The following is a 23,590-nucleotide window of genomic DNA, read 5'->3' as shown; positions in this document are numbered from 1 at the left end:
CCCCCCCCCCCCCCCCCCCCCCCCCCCCCCCCCCCCCCCCCCGTCAGCTACAACGCTCGCTTGCTACAGATAAGAACATACCATCACTGAGCCCAACAGCCCCCTGATGACTGGGAAAGGACTCAACAGTGACTGGCCACTGGGGGCACAAGCAGGGGTGGTGTCCAGAACTCAGCTCCAGCCAGCTGAGCCCTCAGTGCAGTGGGCTGTGTTACCCGTCCCCGCCCCTCACCCTGGGGAGCAGTGAGCTTGGCTGGGATGGTTTCCTAAGAGCAGCTGAGCAGCTCAGTCCCGTCTCCGGGGGACCAGCTTTGGGTTCTCAGGCATCGGGGCTAATACTGGAAGGGTCTGGGGCACAGGGCAATCTCCTCACAGAGTGAAGCCAGCCATCTCGGCAGTCCAGCAAGAGTCCAGTCTCTCTCCTCTCCAGACTGGAGGGGATATGTACATCAATGTGCACCAGTAATCAGAGACCCCCAGGAACCCAAGCAGGTGGGAACTGAGGGGGCCGGCTCCTCATCAGCTGGGGAAAAGGGAAGTGGGCCTCACAGAAGCCATAACCGAGTGGGTGAGGGAGGGCAGCGGGCCTAGGGCAGTGGGGGCCCATTGACCCCCGGATGGTAGAAGGCACAGTTGTTCTCATAGCGGCAATTGCCCTTCATCATGAAATGTCTGCACACGGGGCGGTTTGACATGTCTGTGGGAATGAAGGCAGGACGATTAGCAAAGCACTGAGACCACCATCAGCCCAGTCCACCCAGAGCAGCTGTATGGGGTGCGGGAGTGTGAAGACAGGGGGAGCGACTGCCTTTGCGCAGAGATGGCAAGGAGAAGGAACCTCACTCTTTCACCTCTCCTCCCGCCCCCAAACGTGGTGAGGAAGACTAAAGTTTAGGCCTGGGCCCTCACCTCCTCCGTGACTGTGGCCTCCATCGTGCCCTCGGTGGCCACCTCCCCCATGGCCATCATGGCCACGGTGCTCATGAGGTGGCCCTCGATGGTCGTGGCCTCGATGACTAGGAACATCATGTGACCGGTGGCCATGGGGTCCCCCGTGTCCAGGGCCGTCATGGGGACGATGTCCACCACTTCCACCCATGTTCCCGCCAGGGCCATCATGGGAGCGATGTCCAGTGCCCATTCCTCCACCAGGGCCGTCATGTGGGCGGTGTCCACTGCTGCTGCCCATGCTCCCACCAGGACCATCATGGGGGCGGTGTCCACCTCCTCCAACCATGCCTCCTCCACCAGGACCCCCTCGGCCATTTGGGGGTCCTCCTCCAGAACGACCTCCTCTGGCTCCTCGGAATGGAGGGGGCGGTGGTGGCTCATTTCCTCCACGACCTCCTCGGCCTCTATGGTATGGTCCAGGGCCTGGTCCTGGACCCCCACGCATTGGGCCACCTCGCATGGGGTCACCTGGGCCATCCCAGAAGGGATCACCTCCCCGAGGGGGTGGGGGACCCAGGAGACGTGGACCCACCGGTCCACCAGGGCCTCCATGGGGACCTGTTAGAGAAGAAGAAAAGTCAGACGCCCTGACTCTCTCCTAACCTGACCCCTGGCTGTCGCCAGACTGAAATGAATCCCTCACTGACCTGGCATGGGCCCTCCAGGACCTGGGGGGAAATGCTGCATGCCCTTGGGACCCCCGGGGCCTCCTGGCGGGAAGCCATTGGCCACAGGACCAGGACCCAGGAGCCCATGTGGCACTGGAAATGAACACAGGAGTGAAGCAGTCAGGAGAAGCCAGAAGAAGGGCGCGGCCCCCACCCTGCCGACTGCGACCAACCTGGCAGAGCCGTGCTCTCTGCGCGCTTCCCCCTCCCACCGCTCGCCCAGCGGCAACAGTGCATGCTCTTCAGAATCTGGGGGCGCCCTCCCCCAGGCCCCGGGGGTGCTCCGAGGATTACCCAGCATCTGCTTGAGTTTGTCTGAGTAGTCTGGCTGCTTCAGCAGTTCCTCTGAAGGGTGGCTGTTTGGACTGCCCTGTGAGCAAGAAAGATGGCAGTCAAGAGCGTGACAGCAAGAACCTCATGTAAACAGAACCCTCGATAAACCGGCACGGCGAGCCATCCCTTGCCGGTCTGGGATGTACAGCGAGGCTTTTTTGAAAAACTGAAATCCACCAACACCCTAAATGGAGAAATCCAAATACACCCAAAACTAAAAGGGGGATGAGGGCCGGGAGGCCGCCGTGAGGAAGAGAGCTCACATACCATGATGGAGGTGAGGATCTCCTGGACGTTGATGCCTCCTCCTCCAGGGCCCTGGGGGCTCTTCCCAGCTCCCATGCTTCCCATAAGATTGGCCAGAACTGGAGGCAGCTTGGAGCCACCCGCTCCGTCAGGTGAACCACCAGACCCTCCAGGCTCCAGGCTCTCAACATACGGTGCCTCATCCATGGAGCACTCCTGAGGACAGAAGCACCCATCAGTGCTGAGGCAGACGGCAGAGGCAGCCTCATGAACGCCCACACCTGCTGTTCCACCCACACCAGGTGACAGTGACTCACCTCATCCAAGGGGATGAGCTTGGGGGGTATGGGCTCATACGGCTCGGGGTCAGGCTCATGAGGACTGTGAGGAGCACCGCCGAGGGAGGAAAAGAGAACCACAATCACACTAATGAAGCCACTGCCCTGAAGGTCTTTTTTGTTTTGTTTTGTTGAGACAGAGTTTCTCTGTTAACAGTCCTGCCCTGTCCTGTACCGAGGACCAGGCTGGCCTTGAACACACAGATTTGCCTGCCTCTGCCTCCTGGGTGCCTGGCCCTCCCCTGAAGCTCTCTGTAGCGCCTCCCTGATTCCCCACACCAACGTCCACATCTCCGGCATCAACACCTCTAACTCACCTCTCCTTGTTCAGGAAGAGCTCCTGAAGGATGCCTTTTTCCCGCTCAGCCTGGATGTATCGCTCCTGGCTATTGCTTCCAGGGATGACAAGAGGGGAGGGCAGAACCAGAGGCCGGGGACACACCCAAGGCACTTTCTCTTCCATGTTGTCATGGCTTAATCGTCGGGCTGTCTCAAAAGCATGTCGGTCTGACAGTATCTCACGCTTAGCCGCCTCACCAAAGTCCTTGATCTTGTTCACGTTCACTGCAGGGGAGGCAGAGAGGCCAAGGGCACAGGTAAGTGAGCCTGCCAGTGTCCGAGCTCCCAGATACCCACACACAGGGAGCTGGCATCACACCTCGCTCAGTTTCATCCAGTTCAAAGTAGAAATACTCCCTCAGCTTGCCCTCCTCAGGCCATGTCACAGTTTTCCTCTTTCTGCCCTTCCGAGTCAGCTGGCTGGGATCTCCAGGGCTCTCCACAGGCTTGGTATCCAGAGCTCCTGGTTCTGAAGAGGCTGCCGACAAGACAGGTTTCAGAAGGGGCAGTAAGCACACAGGTTCCTCCCCAGAGACCAGCCTTTCCGGAAAGCGCCGAGCCCAGACCCAGGAGGTCACCTGCATCCATTAGCTCCGGAACCTCGACGGGTGGCACTGGGGTTCCAGGGCGGTCCGTGTCCATGGGCTCAGCAGGCGGTGCTGGCTCTGGGGAGGAGGGTTTGGCCGCACTTGGCTCAGTGCTTGTTTTCCCTTCAAAAGGGCTGGGCTGTCATCAAAGAGAAAGCAGCCAGTGAGCTGACAGGACCCCAAGGAAACAAATCCCAGCTCCTAAATGCCCAGTGGTGCCACAGCAGTTCACACCAGAAAGCATTCCTGGCCATCATGTACAACAGCTCCTGCCCCGGGCCTCATGCATCCTGCCACCGAACCTCACTTCTAAGGCTCATACCTTGGCAGCCGTAGGGGACAGAACCTTCTTCTTCTTCTTAATTTTGATGCCTGGGACAGGGGCTGAATTGAGAGCATCCAGAAAACCCAGGCCCTCCATAGCTACAGAAGGAAAAACAAGAGTGAATGAACTCAGACCTCCTTCACAATCCTCCTCCTGCAGAGTCCAAGCAGAAAACAACAGTGGGCCAGTGGGGTCCCTGCCGATGGAGTGCAGAAGGAAGGCTCACAGGACTTTCCCATTATTCTGGCTTTCTTCTGGCAGGACGCCACGACTTTGATCACAGTTATTACAGAATGCTCAATTCATTGAGGCGCTGCGAACACCACAGAGGGTCCAGCCATGAGCAGACAGTGGAGAAGGTTATCACTTGAGAGGGCACAGCTTCCTGCCCAATATTTAACCTGACTCCTTACATGAGAGGAACCCAGAGGTACAAAATTTCTAGGATGACAAGATGTCAAAGGCCTAGCAAAGGAAAGTGTCATCACCTCCCTCGGCAGAAGAGCCTCCCCATGCCATGCTGAGGACACCGCAGGCCTACTCACGCTGAGGGGGGATGATCTTCACTTTGATCTCTTTGGTGGCATTGGGGGTCGTGTTGAGGGGCTTGTACTTCTTCTCTGCAGGTGGGGCGGTGTCGCCTGGAGCAGTGGTGGCACTGCACAAGAGCAGCAGTCAGCAATCTCCCCTGTGCAAGGCGCCATGCCCTGAGGAGCCCACCCGGTGCCCTGAGGAGCCCACTTGGTGACCTACCTCTGGCGCTTGAGGGGAAGGGGCTTCAGATTGTACTTGTCCGACACTGCCACAGTGCTGGGGCTCTTCCGAACAGGCACCAGGGATGGCGTGTCGAGCTCTAACCCTGTGACGAGATGGTGATAGCAGCTCAAGTGGCCCATGGCTCCTCCTGGCGCCACCTCATGCTGAAGGAGAAGCCTAGCTTCTCCTTCAGCCCTCTGCCTTCCCAGACTGTGATGTCACAATCAGAGGACTAGCCCCAGGGACTGGCGATGGGTTCTGGTCCCGCAAAGCCAGCTGGCAGCCTTACCAGTGGAACGGAACTTGGCATGACTGGGTGCGGTGGTTCGAAGTGACTTGGGCTTCTCCTTCCTCTTCTCAGGGGCATCCTCAGCCCGGGTTTCAGCCTTGACTTCCGTCAAAGGTCGCTCAGGAAGCAGGGTTCGACTTTTCCCCTCTTCTTTTCTTTTTTTCTTATCTTTCTCTGTCATGGAAAAACAAAGCAGGTAAGAATCTCACAGAGATAACAGAACTGTCAGAGTGACATATCAGCCTAGGGACACAAAAGGGCCCAGGACCTCACCCGCAGGCTGTGTGCTACTCTGGGAACGGATGACAGCCATCCAGTCACTGACAAGGACTGATGCCAACTTCCGGAGCTCTGCAGGTGAAAAAGAGAAAAACTACTCAGTAATATTAGTGTTTTCTAGAATAGAAAAATAGGATGTTTGAAAAAAAATACTGTTATCTGTTCAATGGAAAAAAATAACTCAAAGTTTTAAGAACGTGATGTGTAATGTGATTTACCTTGTGGCCCTGGCCCTTTATAGCATCCCCAGTTGCTAGTCTGGCCTTTTAAGAGTTTTTAGCTGTTAGAATTGCATGACCCTATGACCTTCAGTGTGGGTTGACTCCTGGGTTTCTGGGAACAGGAGAGGATATAAGAACCACCTGAAGCTGGGGTGTGGGGATAGCAGGGTGAGAGAAGGCAGTTGGTGCAGACGAGACAACCAGGCCAGAAGCTGAGCAGAGAGGCTACAGCAATGGGAGAAGAGGCTGTTTAAGCAGACTGTTGGGGACCTGAAGAACAGTGGGGAGAAACATTTGAAGGGGCTTGGCTAGAAACTGGGGTAACAGTTGGGATCTCTTCCTTCCCTCTCCCTTCTATCCTTCTCTACCTAGTGTTGGGGTGAAACCTGGGGATAACGGGCGGGAAAAAGAAGAACCCACAGAGTAGCAAAGACATGGCTACAATGGCATGCTTAAATAAAGAAATAAAAGCGCCTCGGAAGCAGCCTTTCTTTTCCCTTGACTGCTGTTGGGGCAATGACTTAAATCAACACTGGGAAGGTGGTATGACAACAGGCCCATTTTACGTGTCAAGAAGCACTTTATATAGAGAAAAAAAAAAGATGGCTGAGAATCTAAGGGATAACTTTCAACCTATGAGAAAAAAAAAAAGGTGAAAAGCTGGAGAGTGGTTTCCACTTAATGCTTAAGTTCTACCCAGCTTGCAGGGAACTCTGGGGTTCACTCCCCAGAGACATATTAACAAACACTCCTATAGCCCAGTATTATGAGTTAAAGCAACGTGGGCCCCTCGCCTTCGGGAATAGTTCTTCACAGTGAAGAACTCAGATAGGATCATGAGCTCCCCTGACATCTCATTAAACATAAAGAAAAATCTGTATTTTTATCAGAATACACAAGTCCTGTTATTAATCTGGTTATCACGGCTCACGCCTCTAATCCCAGGACTCAGCAGGACTGCCATGGGTTCGAGGCCAGGCCAGCCTCTGTAAGTTTGAAGCAAGCCTGATCTACAAAGTGAGTTCCAGGTCAGCCAGAACTGTCCAAAAAGACCCTGTCTCAAATAAGCAATAACAGCACACCCCTACAGAAATGTTTCCTGGTAGGCATCCCCCATGTTGGAAAATGAGTAAGTTTCATCTGGAATCGAGGTGGAGAGGGATGGGATTAGAGGACTTAAGTCTTCAACAGAGAAAAACAGGGTCTAGGAGAAAGAACAAGGAAAGCCGAATGCAATGCACAGACCTCCATGGACTCAAAGCAGTCAGGGGTCTGAGACAGGAGTATACATGTTTGGGACAGCCTGGATCACAAAGAGTCCAGCTTGGTTGGGCACACCTTCCATTCCAGCACTGAAGAGAGGCAGGTGGATCTCTCTGAGTTTGAGGCAGAGGGATTTGTATATTGAGTTCCAGGACAGCCGGGGTCATATAGAAATCCCATTGCCCAAAAAGAAAGGAAAATAGAGGGAGGGAAGGAGGGATGGAAAGGAAGAGAATCCAGTAAGGGCACAAGAATGAAGGCCCTAACACAGAGGTGGCTGTGCACAGCCAGGTCCAAGCAGGGCGTGGGCACGCACCTTCGTCCTCGCTTGACTTGCTCAGCTGCTTCACTAGTTTTGCAGTGTTGTTCTGTGAGAGAAGGGAATGGCAGGAAGGTGAGTGCAAGAAACAACACCTCAGTCAACACCTATCCCACCTCGTGGCAGCACTATAGATACTTCTGTTTTTTAACAAAGGGTCTCTCAGGTGGGCATGGTGGCACACACCCTTTGATCCCAGCGCTTGGAAAACAGAGGCCGGTGGATCTCTGAGTTCGAGGCCAGCCTGGTCTACAAAGTGCCAGGACAGCCAGGGCTACACAGAGAAACCCTGTCTCAAAAAACCAAACCAAACCACCAAACAAACAAAACCCTGGCTGGTCTGGAACTCACTCTGTAGATAAAGCAGGCCTTGAACTCACAGAGACCCACTTTCCTCTGCCTCCCAACTGTTGGGAGTAAAGGCAGGAGCCACCATGCCCAACTATAAAGATACTCTTACTCCTACAAAGACCAGTTAGAATAGCTAAAACACAGCTCACAACTGAGCTGGAGTACTAGACCGGACCCTACCCAGGTGGGCAGGCCACCTTCTTCCCACTTTGCAGATGGAAAACTTCAGCTCATTTGTCTGCCTGATAAGTAAGCCCACACCCAGTTTCCACTTCCAAACCTCCACATCCCTCTGCCATTCTGCCTCACACATCCCAGAGTGCTGCCCATTGGTACTGAAGCGGGCTTTTCATCAGGTAGGCTGGCCTGGAAAGGACAGGTGGGCAGTGCGGGAGGTACCTGCTTGAGATGGTCCACGGTGAGCGGGAGGTGCTGCAGGGTCAGCAGGAGCTGCTGCAGGAGAGGAACGTTGTTGGTCGTCTTTGAGTATGTTAACCAGTTGTTCAGGAGCTTGTAGCCGCCAACATCAATGAACCTGCAGGCAGCCGAGAGCAGTCTGGTAAGCCCTTCCTGGCGTTTAGGGCCAACAAGCACATCCCATGCCCAGAGAGGCCCACGCCTCCCTTCTCCCGGTGCAGCTGCCTCTGCCCCACTTACTTGACCAGCACTTCTGGGGCGCGGGTCTGCAGGAGGATGTTCAGGTACGTACACCGACTCACCATCTTTCGTGCTTCCTTCATCAGACTGGAAGAGAGTCGTCAGGTCAGACACGGGGCAAAGCAGCTGCCCTCAGTCCTGTCAGTACTGAGATTTCAGAAGCAAGGTCTTAGTAGGCCAGGCTAGCCTCCCGTCCTGAGTGGTGGGGTGACAGGCTTGAGCAACACCTTGCCAGCTAATCTCCTACAGCACAGGACTCTGATCCTGGAGTCCTGGGCCCTGAGGACATCTCTGTTCCAGGAGGTAGTCCCCAGACTCTGTGATTATGGAATGAATCTGGAGTCACATCAGAACCAAGGGAGGATGGAGGCAGCCACCTGGGAGCTCATCCCTCCTCTTCCAATGCAGAAACAACAGGTGGAGGCAGGCGTCACACATTTCCCCTTGAAACCTAACTTAGCTGTTCACTTTTTTCTGGAAAACCTGAGAATCTCTGAAGGAAAATGACATTTTGGGTAGGCACATGACACAAAACAGAAGAATTCTGTCAAATGCTCCCCTGCTCTCATCCTATCCTGACTCTTGGGGTTATGGATCAAATCCCCAGCTTCCATCATGGCCACGAGCCAAGAGATTATTACTCTTTTATCACAACCTCATTGCACGTGGGCTCTTCCCTTCCTCATTCAGTTCAACTCAAGTGTAGTCTCCTCTACTGAGAAGGAACCCCAAAAAGAGCAGACTTACCTGAAGATTTTGGAAATCCCATCCACACTCTTCACTTCTCCATCCCGAGTAAGGAAGCTATCCAGACCCTTGAGAAGTTCTTTGGGGTCTATGGGACCCGAACCCATGATGATGGTTTCTGAGATAAAAGAGAATAAATAAATAAACCAAAGGACAAATGGGCAGCAAAGACATCTCCACTGACTTATTCCTCTAACAAGTCCCATTGCACATTTAAGACACAGTAACTAATCTATATTCAACTGTTCTGTTGTCTAGATCAGCAAAATCAATCTGTGCTCACAAAATAGCCTTGCTAACTTGAGCTTGAGGTTAAACTGAGTACATGGCAGCCCACTTCTCATTCCCAGGACAGCTGCACTTCAGCCTATCAGTGCTTAAGACTCATGACATGATGCTTGCTTCTTCATGTTTTTAAGGTCCTGTTCCCAGTTAGCTGTTAATTTTGATGGGGGGGCGGGGGAGCTCTGGCTTTCCACTGGGACAATCCTAGGTATCTGGGTAAAAAATTTTCAACAATCCTTTCTCCAAAAGTCAATTCCCTCTTATCTTGGCTGTTTAAGAGTCATAATCACAAGTGGAAGAATGTGTCAGCTGAAATGGTTGTTGGAGAAAACCACAAAGCCCTGAGCAGAGCTTCCCCAGGGAGCCGAGAGCAGCTCTAAGAAACAGGAGTGACTGAAAAGATGGCTCTATCAGCGTTGAATAATGTTACTCAGAGGCCAAATCCCAAGCAAGCTTTTATTGTTCCAAAGTTCAAGAGAAACTTGGCTTGTAGTTTTAGAAGCAAAGATGTAAACCTAACCTTCTCCTGTACTCAAAATTCATCACTATCCAAGACTCCCCCCAAAATCCCAAAGCTGAGAACCAGAAACCAGGAACCAAAACAAGTGATGAGGGTGAAGCTGAAGTGTGGCCCCACTTCCAGTCAGGCTGGGGATGGACACTCCTTCCATGAACACCAAGCCATCTCCAGAGACATAGTCCATCATCCATGATTAGGGGCAGTACGTTTCTGAGTGGTTGTTTAGCTACATTTCCATTAGCACTAACTTCTGAGAAAGAAAAACACAGGAAGCCTCCTCAGGAGCAGAGGTGGTCAGGCCAGAATGCCCAAAAAAAGGTGAGGGCCACCTGCTGCCTGCATCTTGCACATGACAGAAACAGCAAATGCAGCCCCAATGGTGAAACAATCTTTAACAAAATCATTGCATTTTCTAGAGAAAATGAGATTCTTCCAACACAAATCAATTGTTTTTTTCTCAGACAAACCAGGAGAAAGATGTGTAAAGGGTGTTGACTGTTTTTCTGGCCCAGACATGTTTAATCTGAGCAAAGATGCTGTCAAAGACAAGAGCGATTCTCCAGATAAAAGATAAAATTTAGGGTGTAAATGAAAACAATCAGCTTTAAATGTGGACTTCCTAGTGACCCAGGGCAGCAACAGCAGCAGGAAGGAGGGCAAAGGAGGTAGGGCAGTAGTCTCTGCTTTGGAGGCCAAAGCCTAAGGGCTGAACACAGGAGAGATGCAGGCAAGAAATGCGAAGCATTGAGCAATACTTGTTAACAGCTGAAGGCCACTACCCTGGACCTGAGGTCAAAGGAGAAAGCCATTCAAGACACTGGAAATGTTTACAAGTTAAGGGGACAAACCCACTGATGTGTGGCCATCTGTACACAGAGGGGAAAGCTCCCTGTGTCCTCAAGACAGCAGACGGTGATTTGTGGAAGCTAACAGATTTCCCATCTGTTAGACTAGAAAAGGAATGGGCCCAAAGTAATAATACATATAAGCAATCTAGAGTAGGAAATTTTAAGATCTTTTATACACAAATAGATCTATTAGAACCCCAAATAAAAAAAAGTATGCACTCTTACAAGTTCTGAATTAAACATAATTCATTCCAGTCCCTCTGAACACAGCTCACTGAATGAAACCCAGAGCTAAACTTATCTCCTTGGTCTACTTATAAATAGGCCTAATTCCAATGTTTCTTCAGACAAGACAGAGGACAGCCAACTTTAGAGACACTAGACCAGTTAAGTACAAAACCTGAGCCATGTCTAGTGCCTTCTGCTGGAAAACGGACCCAGCTACTTTAACATTCCCATTTGTATAAACATTAAAAAGGCACATTAGTCGAGGTGGCTGGGTGACAGGACAGGAGTGGTTACTCATTTCCCACCATTTCATATATTTGGGTGACTGAACTTCTCTCCTCATGGTAAAATGCACTTTCTCAGGGCCTTTTCTCCGCTACTATTTACTCTTTATTAGGGACCCTAGCACCTTACAACCTAGGTCCCCATTTTCACAGGCAAGCCCTAAGGTCTTCCAGTGGGAACAAAGGAAGAATGCATCATGCTTGGAGCAGGTCTGTGGAGAAGGGCAGAAGCTGCGCTGACCAGGGTGGGCAGGGACAGCGCCCAAGCATTCCTCAGTCCTGTTCTGCAGTTTGAAGTCGAGGAAACTTTCTGCAACCATAAAGAACTCAGGTCATGTTTTCTTCTTTTTGTTAACCGCCTGCTAATCTCCGTGAAGGCCACAGACAAAAGGGGACAGGGAAGCAGCCTGTGGTTTGCCTCCACCTAAGCACAGGGCATGTTCTACAGTCTTATTAGAGACCAAATTCCTGACTTTAAAATGTGTTTGACTTGGGAGTTATTCTTTTTAAATGGTGGAAAAACATCCGTCCTATTTGCTAAACATCTACCACCACTGAATCCTGAATCAGATCAGGAAACAAGGTCCATGCAAGCCAGGTTGCTTTAAAAAGGTCATCTGACCAAAGGGAAAATAAGTTCCAGCTCTTCTTTGCTGGGACCTGGGCTCTCTTCCTGCCAAGTCCCAATAGTGGAATGGACTGTCTCAGGTGGCTCACAAGGTTCTGTACCTTTCTGTAAGGCCTACCGCTCCTTCATCATTTTGAAAATGTTAAATGTCTCAGGAAGACTATCCGGCTTTCAATAAAGATACAAAATTATACCCACCACCCTGAACCCAGGACTCTGGCCTCTCTATAACAATCAGGATGTCCAAGGTTCCCTAGAAAGCCTTGCTTTTCATCTCCCACATAGGCTTTCTTTACTAACTCCCTGTACCCTAGAGGCCAGGAACTCAGTAGGGGAGTGCTCAGCTCCCAAGGTAGGTACACTGCAGAGGCACCTGGCAAACTGCTTAAAAAAAAAAAAAAAAAATACTTGTGGTAAATAGACATGTAGAAGAGGCCCTCCCATCCACCAGAAGTCCAAGCAATAATGAGAACCTGTTGCACCCAAGACCACACAGGACTGCAGGTTAAAAGGCTTACACACTCTGCCTAGAGACTTCACATTTCAACACAGGACGTTAAATAAAAATGAAAAGTATATGAAGAAACTGTCAAAGACTTGACTTTGAAAAGTTGGGAAGAAATAGAACCAGACGCCCAATACTGCCCTCAAGGGCGTGGCTCTCAACATGCACCATCTGCCCCAGCACTGAACAGGCAGAAATGAAAAGGACATTCTTTTCCTCAATGCTTTAAAGGAATTTCTTTTTAGGAAGGAAGGAAAAAGAAATTCAAAAAGGTGGCTCTTTGGAAAAAAGAAAGGTTTGCTTACCAGAAGCCGTAGCTGGACTCCCCCTGCCTCGAGCTTACAACTGCAGCCTCCTTTCCTAAAGAGCCACTTCTCATCCGAGTGCCAACACACAGGAGCTAAACAAAGCGGGTGATGGCACTGGGCAAAGAGCTTAGCCCCAAACGGAGAATGAGAATAAGGATGATTTACAAGAGAGTCCTATAAGTCCCCACCCTTTCACAGACTGTTACAAAGCAACCATATTCAGGAAGTACAAGGCCCCATCCTGAGCAGTGACACATTTCAGCTTCATTAGGCCCAATTGTCTCCTCAAGCTACAAGCCCTGTGTCTTGCCCCAGTCTCTCACTTAAAGCACTTGGGGTTTAAACCGCTTTTCACCCCTAGCAACTGAAGCAGGGTACATGTTCAAGCAGTCATGATGAGTGAAAGGTGAAAATAAAAGCAATGGATTGTTAACCAGAAAAACCGGAACTACACAAGAAGGACGGCCTCCATTCCTTTTATCCCTGCAAGCTACTTCATAAAAGATAAAAAACAAAACAAAACAAAAACGTTCTCCCCAGCAGCAATCTGTGCAGGGAGAGAAGCCATCTGCTTGGGGGTGGAGTTTTCAAAGAGGAAGCAAGCCGATTACATCACCTTTTATAGTGGCTCCTCCCCCTCGACCAAGTTTCTAGGGCAGCCCTAAGCTGACTGGCAAAAGAGAAAAACAAAGGAGATGGACGCCATTTTGTTATGGAGAGGATTCAAAATTTAAAAAGCCATTCCGCTCTGCCGCTAGCTTTACTTATACTATAAGGCACTAAACAAAACAAAACAAAAAAACACAAGTCATCCCTCTGCCCACCATTCTTAATCTAACCTACTTTAATTCAGATTAAGAACCTACTGAAAATAAAATCAATATACAATTTTCTGCAGGTTAAGAATTTGAATTTGCAACTGAAATTCAATTTGCTACTACCGCTGACCACCCCAATTCTCCCTGTACCAGGAAAGGGGGAGGACTTGGACCCCTCAACAAATAGGGTTGAGGTGGGAGGACAGGAGAAAAATGGGTCAAGACACAACCTGCAACACCGCTTGGAAGACAAAAGGACAAGGAAAAGTCGCCATATTTGAAGCAGGGAAGAAAAAAATTCTTTTAACGACACAAATCTTCTAGATAGCATTCAATTGCACTAATGGCTTTTAAAATTAAACTCCTGAGTTCGACATTTCCCAACCTTTCCACCCTCTTAACTGTATCCACCACCCACTAAAAGTATCAAGTTAAAATGTTAATCACTTCGCCTTTAAATAACCTATGCAACCTGAAACAAATTACAAGACATTTACCTCCCCAAATGTTATTGTATGTACTTGTTACTAAGATTATATTTTTGGCCTAAATTTAAGTGTCTGGCAATCTTTATTTCTAGATTGCCACCTATTTTAACCATACAATATACCCCAACCAAATTACATTAAAATTGAGAGGATTTAACACTTTAAAGACATAGCGAGCTTAATATTTCTCTCTGCCCATCTCCTTACCCTGCAATCTTTATGTACAGATTGCTTATTAATCTGGCAAATTGAAAGGCGCTCTGCTTGTCTCACACACAAAGAAGTGGGACTTCTGGGCCACAAGATCCACCATCTTTTGTATGTGAGCTCATTAACCCTTTTGAAGACTGCTAACCAGAGGAAGGTAATCATTCCTCCTTATAATAGCAAAGGCATATGCTTTGGCAGTCTGGAAATTTGCTGGATTATCAAGGGTTAACCGTCAAAATCCTCACTTGCTGGCCGCCCCTTCACCCTCTCCTTGCCTGCTCCACAGCAGGAAGAGGCAGGTGGTAGGGGAGAGAGAACAAAGACTGTTTAGACCCACAGGACCTTTTTTAATGGAGATTTAAAAGACCCGATTGGTCTTTCTCCAGTATTCTATATTTGTTCTATGGTCTCATTTCTTCCTCTCATTATTTTTGGTTTCACAACGGGAAACGTTGATTTCTTGTTGCAAGGCTGGTTTTTGAAAATTCGACACTTACTATCCAATTTTTTTGCGACGTCAGCACCTCGGGCTCAGGGGGGGGGATGGGTAAAATTATGGAGGAAAAAAAAATAAAACAACCAACCAGGACCCAAACTCAAGTTACTTGGGGGGCCTCATTGGATCAAAAAGTCTCTTAAAAAAGTAACGACCAACTCAGTATTCATAATCCCCCCACCCAACTCCATTTAGGGAGGGGGGGTCGTTGAAAAAAAAATTCTGAGTGGATTCCAAAAAGGAAATGCTGGATGAGTGCGATTGGGTGGGTTTGGGCAAGGAGGGTGGTTGATTATTTTTGAAGTTATGTGGTGACGGTCCTTCGGCCACAGATTTCAAGTCCCAAGCAGCATGGGCTGGTGGGGTGGGCAAGATAGGTGGGAAGGGGGCAGAAGACACAAGTGGATGGGCTGGTGGCCGCTGTTTTCCCTTTCCCCCCTCTCTCAGGATCCTTTCAAGGGTTTAGATGTTGCTGAGGCTTGTTTGTTTTCCTGATGGCCGGCCTGTCTTTCTCCGAGAAAATTCAACCTGGGATGAGAGGAACACAGAAGGAGAAAGAGGTAATCAGTGCGGGTCGCCTTAAGACACTCCCAAACGCCCCAGAACACCGCCACGCTAGGCAAACAGCGTCCTCCCCGCTTCCCGGGCCAACCGCTCTCGGCAAAGATCGTTACCCTACAAGCGACGGGACACCCAAACTTACCTCTAAACGAACCCAAGAATGGCGGCCGCCCGCTCGGGCGGAGCCCTTTATACCCGGCCACCGCCCAACGCACCCTAACGTGATGGAGAAACGCCCTCGACGCGAGACGCGGGGCGCGAGGCGGGGGCCGATTGGCCGCCGTGGAGGCTGGGCTGGCCGCGGATTGGACGTCCCTCCTCCACTTTCGGGGCGCCCTTCCCTCCTCCGCGTCCGCCAGAGCGCGTGACCGCCGCGCCCGGCGCCTCCCTTTCCTCCGCCACTTCCGCCCCGGCGGCTGGCGCTCACCCTCGGTTGGTCGGGACGGCCGGGCGCATGCGCACTGGGGGCACGCCGGGAAAAACCGCACCCGAAACCGCTCCGGCGTGAGACGCTCGCCGCGCAACCTGCGAGTCGCCGCGACCGGCCCGGCGAAGAAGCACTTTGGACGGCCGGTTCGATTGTGACGCAGTCTCAATTCGCGTCTCCCCACGCGGACCCCGCCCCTCGACGCTCTCTTCCTACGCACGCGGGCCGCCCTGCGACTTCCGCACTGCGACACTTGGCCTTGGCCCCGCCCCGGCCGGCGTCTCGAGCGTGCGCACTCGCCTTTCCCGCCGGCCGCACGTCCGCCGTGCGTCAAGATGGCTGCCTCCTCGCGACACACGCTGCTTAGGCTATCTCCTACGCTCTTACGAAGTTACTATGGCGGTCAGGTAAACAGTTCTGCCTCCCCGAGGTGCCTGTGCTCTCGACCTTCTCTCCGCCGCGAGGAGTCAAGGGGCCACAGGTCTTCCCGTATGTTTACGTCTTAGCCCTGCACCGTCCTCTGTCCCCAACGGGGCGTTTTTTAATAACTGAGCCTTCGGGTCGGAGTCAGGGTCATATGTCCTCGTCTTCCCCCAAGGACCACCAAGCAGAAGAACTAGGTTGTGGGGTTACCCCTCTAGACACGCGCAACTAATTCTTCGCTGGGTCGTTCGTACCTGAAGTGGTCCCGTGCCCTTGTATCAAAGGACCCTAATGTAAATTAATCATTTTCCCGGTGTTCCACAGACAGTCCCACACCGTCTAAGGTTGAGCTCCTGGGTGACCTTGAACTCCCTATCTTTCTACCTCCGCCTCCCGCGTTACGGTAGGACAAGAATGATACACCAATCCTTACTCCACCTCCGAACACATCCGTTTCTTATCAGCATTGTTTAATTCTGTTCTCTGGATTGAGGTTGCCCTCTAATATAAGGTACTCACCACCCGGAGGTTCTGAGGGCAGGGGGGAATAGGGAGGCTTGTCCCGACGCCACTCCCTAAAGTGGGACTAAAGAGTGGTGACAGAGGTCACAGCTGAAGTAATGACAGGCTTGGTAGCTTTAAAGCTAGCGTTAGTGCTCAAATTTGTTTTGCCCTGTGGAATGTGGACCTGCAGCATTTTTTTTTTTTTTTTCGAGACAGGGTTTCTCTGTGTAGCCTTGGTTGGCCTGGACTCACTTTGTAGATAAGCCATCCTCTCTGCCTGCCTCAGCCTCCCAGAATGCTGGGATTACGGTGTTGCGACCAGCATTTTCTTTTTCTTTCCTTCTTTCCTGTCTTTATTTTCTTTTTCTTTTTTTTTTTTTTTTTTGGACCTGCGGCATTTTATAAAACTGGACAACTCAGTGACTTTGGACTTTTCTGATTCATCCCCTGCTCTCCATAAAAATCTTATTTCCAACAGGTTAGACATATTTTTCTTTTCCAGCAGAACCAACTAATGCTCCACAAGCACACATCTTTTTATGTCATGTTTTTTTTTTTTACTCCTATTACTCCTATTTCTTCCTGCTGAATTATATTGATATTTTACACCCAGGTTCCACCTCTCTCCCCAAAGTATGATAAACCAAATAGTTACAACCTTTTCTTGGAACTTATCCACTCATTTTACTCCCTTTATAGGTTCCCCTCCAGACTCTTTGCACCAAAGGTCCTCCTGAAGAAGATTCTCCATCCTCACTTCCTGTTTCCCCTTATGAGAACGAACCTTGGAAATACCTGGAGTCAGAAGGTACCTGGAATTAGAGGGGAGGCAGGCCTGAAGTAAGTGGCTAGAGATCCCTGCCACCCACATGCAGAAATAAACTTATCTTTATTTCAGAATACCAGAACCGCTATGGCTCTCGCCCTGTCTGGGCTGGCTACCGCCGCAACCACAAAGGCGGGGTGCCGCCACAACGGACCCGGAAGACGTGCAGTGTAGGTTTTTAAGGCTCTTATCTCGGTGGAATGTGAAGAGGGGGCAGTGGGGAAGATAAATCCTTATTTACTTACTCTTTTTTTTTTCCTACAGCGTAAAGATAAAATTGCTGGGAATCCTTGCCCCATCTGCCGGGACCACAAATTGCATGTTGACTTTAGGGTAAGGAGAATCTTTTATCCAGTTAGGATTTGGAGCCTCGAAGTGCTGAAGAAATATCAGAGGTGTCTCACAGTCTTCTCCTACAGGAACAGTCATATTTTTCTTCTTTTTTTGGTTTTTAGAGAAAGGGTTTCTCTGTGTAGCCCTGGCTGTCCTCAAACTCACAGAGATCGCCTGCCTCAGCCTCCTCAAGTGCTGGGATTACAAGCATGTGCCACCATGCCCAGCTAACAGTCCTCTTTTCAATGACTGTCAATATGAAAACACCCTTTCTAGGGTTTCGCCTACTCCTCTGGATTTTATTACAAAGATTTAGTTCATTCTCTTGAAGTTTATAGTCTAAATTCCAAGTAAGAAAAACACATTTGAGCTGGATGTTCTGATGCACACCTTTAGTCCTGGATGGGCAGATTCTGAGGCTAGCCTGATCTACAGAGCAAGTTCCAGGCCAGCCAGGACTGCACAGAGAAACCTGTCTGGAAAATCAAAGAAGACATGTATTTGAAAGTGGACTTGGCTGGCGTATATCTGCAATCCCAGTGCTGGCAGGCTAAACCAAGTGTGTGTTCCAAGTTCCAGGCCCATCCGCCACCCTACACCACATGTTACACAGAGGAAGAGGAGAAAGCTCATTTCTACTGGATGATGCCCAGAGGGTAATTAGGAGGGTTGGATGAGACACTGTCTAAATAGCCCAAGTGGCCTCAGACTTGCTCTGCTCTGCGGCTAGACTTCTGGTCCTCCGTCCTCAGGGCTGTGGGCTACAGGGGTATGGCACCACACCTAGCTCAAAGGTTTGTTTTTAAGATGAAGGAGTAGATTTAGTAAGGAAAAACTTCCAAGGATAGGAGGGGTTCACAGGAAGGCATCTTATTTGTCTATTACAATTAACAAATAGTCCTGTTTGGGGAGGGGCCAGGAGCTTTCCTCCATTTTTCTCTTTTGAGAAAGGGTCTGTTTATATAGCCCACACTGACCTCAACTTGCTGTCCTCCAGCAGGCTGAGTTCTGGATTACAGATGTGTACACCGTGTTTAGTTGTCTTTATTTTCTTGCCCTCCCTGTGTCCAGTGAGATACTGGGACCTGGGGCTAGGGGACAGAGCTATGAATGGAATTGAAGAGTGTAGGAGATTTTTTTTTCTTCCCCAAAAAAGGTCTTCAAAATGATGAGGCTTGCTTCTTAGAGAAAAGTGCGCGCAGGAGCCAGAGCTGTGAAGCTGGGGTTCCCGAATGTCCGTCTGCTGGTGAGGGCGAGCACCAGGCCAGCACCCTCGCCCACTCTGTACGGGAGACCTTGATGTCTTCTTGGTCTATGTGCCAAGTTACAGAAAGAAGCAATGACTGGGCTGGGCACGGTGCAGGTGGGTGAAGAAGCAGGAAGCAGCTCTGGGGCTCTGCAGACGTGGTCGCCCCGTGGCTGGTGTCTGGTTGAGTTGTGTAACTGGAACTGTTGTCAGTTGTGCACTGTGCCCAGCGAGTCTCTGCCGTCGCTGGCTCCTTACAGCCTCAGTCATTCCTGGGACCTTGATGGTATATGTAAAATGAAGTGAGAGAAAAAGATAATGAAGGGCAGCTATGAGGCTTGTTTTGTTTTGTTTCTTTGTTTCTTCAAGACAAGGTCTCTGTCTTGAAGAGACCTTCTGTAGCCCTGGCTGTCCTGGAATCCTCTCCACTTAGAATCACAGATCCACTTGCCTCTGCCCCCCAAGTACTGGTATTAAGCGTGTGCACCACCACTGCCTAGCTCTTGTTTGTTGTTGAGTTTTTATGGGGGCAGGAACTCACTTTGGAGCACTGGCTAGCCTTACAGGAAACTCATCCTTCTGTGTTTGCCTTTTCATCCAGCTCTGCTGCGGTGTGCCACGACCCTGGGTGTGTGAGGTGTGTGCTCTCAGCCTACAGAGGTCTTGGCAGCCCCTCACACGTTTCTCCTTCCCTGCAGAATGTGAAACTCCTGGAACAGTTTGTTTGTGCCCACTCAGGCATCATCTTCCACGCTCCATACACAGGTTAGCGTGGCGGTCCTGTTGCCGCCTCTAGTTTTCCCTGGGGCATTCCTGAGCTATGGTGGTGAGTGGCAGATGGTTTTGTTTATTTGACTGGTTTTTATTCCTATAATGAGCACTCGGAAGTATGGTTGCCGCTTCTGGGGTTTTGTTTAATGAGGATGCTTGTAACACTAAAGCAGTTAAGGTAGACAAGAGACTAAGGGGAGCACCTCTGTGAAACGACTGTCTAAACTTGCTTTCAAGGGTAAACCATGCCTTTAATGGCAGCACTGGGGAGGTGGAGGTGGAGGCAGGCTAATCTCTGTTTGAGGTAGCCCAGTCTACATACTGAGTTCCAAGATGGCTAAAGCTACATAGACCGTCTCCATTTAAAAAAAGAAAAAGGGAAACAGATTGCTTCTTCTGAGGTTTTCCCATCTATTCTAAATTCTCTTATGCTACTGGTGCTTTAATTTGGTTTCCCAATTTAAAACTATTCTTTAACAATTCAGGATTGTCTATTTCGTACCCTCAGTGGCCTGTGGCCATGTCCGGTTTTTCATGTGGTCTACAACTGCTTCAGGCAACGGCGGTGGAGCCGAGTGTCATATGTCATAGACGGAAGGAAGCATCTGTAGAGCAAGAATAATCTGAACTCACTGTTTATGCAAGGGCCCTTCTGTCAGGGAGCCTTTTACCATCAGCCTCTAGAGTGGAGATGGGATAACTTGCTACTCTGTCACAGTCCCTAATTTGAAATCACTTCTTCTCTTGTGGGCTATTTCTCTGGATTTTCCGAGTCAACTTTTGACCTTGTGTGCCCATTGAGTCAGCCTGGGGCCCATCTGAGGCTGCATCATTCAGTGGCTTCTTTATAGTCACTGACATCCAAGGTCCTCATCTGGCTTTCAGGTAGAGATGAGGTCAGGGTGTGGGTCCTGAGGTAAAGCCAGCTTCTCCACATTTAGCTCCTCTGAATACAAGGCTTTGACTAACTGCTTTGTGGGAGGTCTCCAAGTTAGTTTTCTCTTCGCAGGGGTCTGTATGAAGCAGCACAAGAGGCTGACTGAGGCCATCCAGAAAGCCAGGGAGTGTGGTAAGTGAGGGCGAGGGGCAGGGCTTTCCTCGGCGCTCCCGCATCTGCAAGCGTTAGCTGCCAGGATGCACTCCAGAATCAGCGGTGCTGCTGGAGCCTGGAGTCACACACAACAGGGGAAGGACCATTTCTCTCTTCCCTCTGCTCTTCTCCTGAGTCCTGAGTCTTCTGTTTCTTTGTCTGCGGTGTGTAAGCTCCTGACCTGGCTCACAGCACCTTTCACACACGAAGGAAAGCTGCCCTCAGCAGTGTGTGCAGTGAGTGAGCCGTTTCTCAGGGGAGAGCCCAGGCAGCATCCTCCCTGTTCTTTGTCTTGTGCTGTTGTGTGCCCTGAAACGTGCCTGGTGGTTCTCGGGGGCTCCTCCATCCTTCCTCACCCGCCATTGTTTTCTTTAACCCCATAGGTCTTCTCAGGTGCTACGTTCCCCAGGTAGAGCCCCGAGATGCTGACTTCTGCACCGCACATGGCGCTGTCAGTGTCACCCCGCCAGCCCCCGCGCTGCTGTCAGGGGAACCGTGGTACCCCTGGTACAGGTGGCAGCAGCCCCCAGAGAGAGAGCTGTCTCGCCTTCGCCGCCTTTATCAGGGAAACCTCCGAGAAGAAAGTGGACCCCCACCTGAGTCAATGCCGGAGGTGCCCGCCACACCAGCAGCAGCAGCCTCCGAGGAGCAGACCGGCTCCCTTAGTGCTTAGAACTTGTGACCTGGGAAGAGGTCAAGAGGTTAGGGGAGCAGTGACTATGGTTACGTGCGGCACCGTGTCTGTTTGGTGACAGCGGCAGACCCTAAGAGGAAGTGACTGCCGTTGAAGAGGCTGAGAGCAGTCTAGGTGTTTATGAGACACTGAGCAGGCTCACTTGACTCCTGTGTCCCTTGATGCTATGTCCCTTCTTAAAACCTGTGGCCCAGCTTCTCCACAATAAAGCTATGTCGCCTCTTTGTCCCTGGCTTCCTTTGGGCTGACTCGAGAACATGGGGGTGACCTATGAGGTGGGGTGGGGGTTTGGTCCTCTTACTAACTTGCAACTCCAGCAAGGAAAGGGTGTGTGGCTGGCCCTTCTGAGGGTCCCCTCTGCTGTTCTGTGAAGGTGGGGTGCTTGGTTGCCATGGCACCGTGGGCACAGACCTACCGAAGGACTCCCATTGCATGAGAAAATCGGGATCTCCCAGGCTGCTGGCCTCTGCTGTGGGGGCTGGGTCCTGGAAATAAAAGACTTACCGGCCCCGCTAGCGGAAGTGACGTTGCATGGGGCGTGTCCGGTCCCGCACAATGGGCCATGGAGTTCCCGTTCGATGTGGATGCGCTGTTCCCGGAGCGGATCACCGTGCTGGACCAGCACCTGCGGCCTCCGGCCCGCCGACCCGGAACCACAACGCCGGCCCGGTGACATTTCAAACCCGCCCCATGGCCCTTCTGTCCTGGTTCCTCTCCAAACCCGTCCAGGAGCCACGCCCCCTTCTCGCTGACTTCTGGCCATTCCTTCTGCGGCCACAGCCTGGTTTTGGTTGCCTTTTGCCCCTGGACCTAGAGGGGTTAATCGGCCTCCATCTGTAACCTTTCACTCTTTGCCCCAGGGTGGCCTCAGCTGGTTGACCCTCCCTCCCTCCGGCAGCACAGTAACCTTAACGTGGGAGCTGTGAAACCGAAGTTTGGGACCTGGAGGGGCGAGGTGGGAGGTGAAAGGGAGTTCCAGGCGAAAGCACGGAGGAGCCTGGGTGGCGGTCAAGCGGGACGCTGTAAGCCCAGTGTCTGACCGGCCCCTCTCTCTCCAGTGTGGATCTGCAGCAGCAAATCATGACTATCGTCGATGAGCTGGGCAAAGCCTCTGCCAAGGTACGGGGCACCTCCAGGAGGAAAGGGAAACGGGTGGCAGGTAGGGAGCCCGTGCACAGTGTGTCCTCGCCTCTGCAGGCCCAGCATCTTCCTGCGCCCATCACAAGTGCGTCCAGGATGCAGAGTAACCGCCACGTTATCTACGTGCTAAAGGACACCTCCGCCCGCCCGTGAGTTCTTTTGTTCTTCCGTGTGGTTCACGCTCTTGTCCTTAGCTGTCCTGTCTTTTGTCATCTCTCCCAGACAGTTGCTCTGCTTGGTTCAACATTTTCCCCATCCCACAGGGCAGGGAAAGGAGCCATTATTGGTTTCCTCAAAGTCGGATACAAGAAGCTCTTTGTGCTGGTGAGTGTTACTGCAGGCTAGGCATTTGCAAGCTTTGGTGCCAGAGAAGAAGTGTGAGGAGGACAGGGTGGAGGTGGGGCAGCCCAGATTCCTGGCCCCTGATAACATGGGTGATGCTCTTGCAGGATGACCGTGAGGCTCACAACGAGGTAGAGCCTCTCTGTATTCTGGACTTTTACATCCACGAGTCGGTGCAGCGGCACGGCCATGGGCGGGAGCTCTTCCAGTATATGTTAGAGGTACCAGCCAGTCCTCACCAGTTAGTCCCCACGGGTCTAAAGGGGTCTTCACCCAGAGGCTCTCAGAGGCCCCGCTGCGTGCCCCGGGGTCAGTCCCCATTTCTCACGTTCCCTTGCCAGGCTCCCAGCTAGCATGGGCCTCCTACCACCTCTCTCCCACCCCCACCCCCGTGTTTCCTGTCCCCTGCAGAAAGAGCGAGTGGAACCACACCAGCTGGCCATCGACCGACCGTCCCCAAAGCTGCTGAGGTTCCTGAACAAGCACTACAACCTGGAGTCCACAGTCCCACAGGTTAGAGGCGCTTTGTCCCCCAGAGCAGTCTCCTCATGCCGACCAGAGGTAGGCCCTCAGGCGTGGCACAGGTGTGCTCTGCACACACTAACCCCTTTTTAAAAAACGGACACTCGCTCGCTTGCCCTGTGCATGCCAGCTCCTGTGTGTAGGCGAAAACCATGTGAGAGTCAGTTTGGTCTCCTTCCAGGTGGGTTCTGGAAATTGAAGGAAGGGTCAGCACACCTAGCCAGTCCTGCCTTGAGTGGTTTTAGACTGCTTTCGTGTGTATGAAAGCTTTGCCTGTATGTGTATATGCGTACGGTTTCCGTGCCTGTACACAGAGTGAGAGGGAGCCAGGGGAGGCCGTGAGAGGTGAGAGGGAGCCAGGGGAGGCCGTGAGAGGTGAGAGGGAGCCAGGGGAGGCCGTGAGAGGTGAGAGGGAGCCAGGGGA

The 23,590-nt window shown here is 51.3% G+C and overlaps 3 protein-coding genes across 15 annotated transcripts in view; 2 read left to right on the top strand and 1 right to left on the bottom strand.

The window, feature by feature from the left end:
* Window positions 1-211: 211 nt before the first annotated feature.
* Window positions 212-15,402, bottom strand: Ppp1r10 (protein phosphatase 1 regulatory subunit 10). 2 transcript variants are annotated; one of them, XM_055597024.1, is made up of 20 exons: window positions 15,276-15,402; window positions 14,289-14,815; window positions 8,670-8,787; window positions 7,923-8,009; window positions 7,665-7,800; window positions 6,912-6,963; window positions 5,106-5,183; window positions 4,833-5,006; window positions 4,541-4,646; window positions 4,333-4,445; window positions 3,785-3,885; window positions 3,454-3,601; window positions 3,195-3,353; window positions 2,854-3,100; window positions 2,516-2,579; window positions 2,220-2,414; window positions 1,914-1,989; window positions 1,599-1,712; window positions 910-1,509; window positions 212-697 (listed from the first exon to the last, which is right to left on the bottom strand). In XM_055597024.1, exons 3-20 carry the CDS (start codon window positions 8,774-8,776, stop codon window positions 588-590), a joined length of 2,667 nt encoding a protein of 888 aa, XP_055452999.1. In that variant the 5' UTR covers window positions 8,777-8,787; window positions 14,289-14,815; window positions 15,276-15,402; the 3' UTR covers window positions 212-587. The 2 variants fall into 2 exon arrangements, with proteins under 2 accessions (XP_055452999.1, XP_055453000.1); XM_055597025.1 differs by lacking the exon at window positions 15,276-15,402 and adding an exon at window positions 14,991-15,028.
* On the top strand, window positions 15,344-21,386 carry Mrps18b (mitochondrial ribosomal protein S18B). 2 transcript variants are annotated; one of them, XM_055597037.1, is made up of 7 exons: window positions 15,344-15,682; window positions 16,902-17,010; window positions 17,101-17,198; window positions 17,293-17,361; window positions 19,306-19,372; window positions 20,388-20,447; window positions 20,852-21,386. In XM_055597037.1, the coding sequence occupies exons 1-7, from the start codon at window positions 15,611-15,613 to the stop codon at window positions 21,139-21,141; spliced, it is 765 nt and encodes a 254-aa protein (XP_055453012.1). In that variant the 5' UTR covers window positions 15,344-15,610; the 3' UTR covers window positions 21,142-21,386. The 2 variants fall into 2 exon arrangements, with proteins under 2 accessions (XP_055453012.1, XP_055453011.1); XM_055597036.1 differs by having other exon boundaries at window positions 19,209-19,372.
* Window positions 21,387-21,672: 286 nt separating this feature from the next.
* Window positions 21,673-23,590, top strand: part of Atat1 (alpha tubulin acetyltransferase 1) — a 12,649-nt gene continuing 10,731 nt past the window's right edge. For 9 of the 11 annotated variants that reach the window (XR_008718988.1, XR_008718989.1, XM_055597030.1 and 6 more), the window contains exons 1-6: window positions 21,673-21,831; window positions 22,221-22,281; window positions 22,360-22,451; window positions 22,566-22,626; window positions 22,752-22,865; window positions 23,056-23,157. Coding sequence is in view for 9 of the 11 variants with exons in the window: in XM_055597030.1 (XP_055453005.1) it covers window positions 21,725-21,831; window positions 22,221-22,281; window positions 22,360-22,451; window positions 22,566-22,626; window positions 22,752-22,865; window positions 23,056-23,157 (537 nt within the window). In the remaining 2 variants the exon portion in view is untranslated. The other 2 variants (XM_055597032.1, XM_055597033.1) reach the window with 2 other exon arrangements.

Source organism: Psammomys obesus, unplaced genomic scaffold, assembly GCF_907164565.1.
Source record: "Psammomys obesus unplaced genomic scaffold, mPsaObe1.curated_primary_1811, whole genome shotgun sequence".
Classification (NCBI taxonomy): domain Eukaryota; kingdom Metazoa; phylum Chordata; class Mammalia; order Rodentia; family Muridae; genus Psammomys; species Psammomys obesus.
This window is presented reverse-complemented; position numbering and strand designations above follow the sequence as displayed.

What these genes read in the sequence shown, in the direction of transcription:
- Ppp1r10 (XM_055597024.1), bottom strand. Translation starts at nt 8,776, where the DNA reads ATGGGTTCGGGTCCCATAGACCCCAAAGAACTTCTCAAGGGTCTGGAT. An exon ending in GAAGATCATCCCCCCTCAGC is followed by an intron (nt 3,886 to 4,332) that starts GTGAGTAGGCCT and finishes TTCCTTCTGTAG; the next exon opens with CTATGGAGGGCCTGGGTTTT. An exon ending in AGGCCACAGTCACGGAGGAG is followed by an intron (nt 698 to 909) that starts GTGAGGGCCCAG and finishes TCATTCCCACAG; the next exon opens with ACATGTCAAACCGCCCCGTG.
- Mrps18b (XM_055597036.1), top strand. An exon ending in GAAATACCTGGAGTCAGAAG is followed by an intron (nt 17,011 to 17,100) that starts GTACCTGGAATT and finishes TCTTTATTTCAG; the next exon opens with AATACCAGAACCGCTATGGC. An exon ending in GGACCCGGAAGACGTGCAGT is followed by an intron (nt 17,199 to 17,292) that starts GTAGGTTTTTAA and finishes TTTTTCCTACAG; the next exon opens with CGTAAAGATAAAATTGCTGG.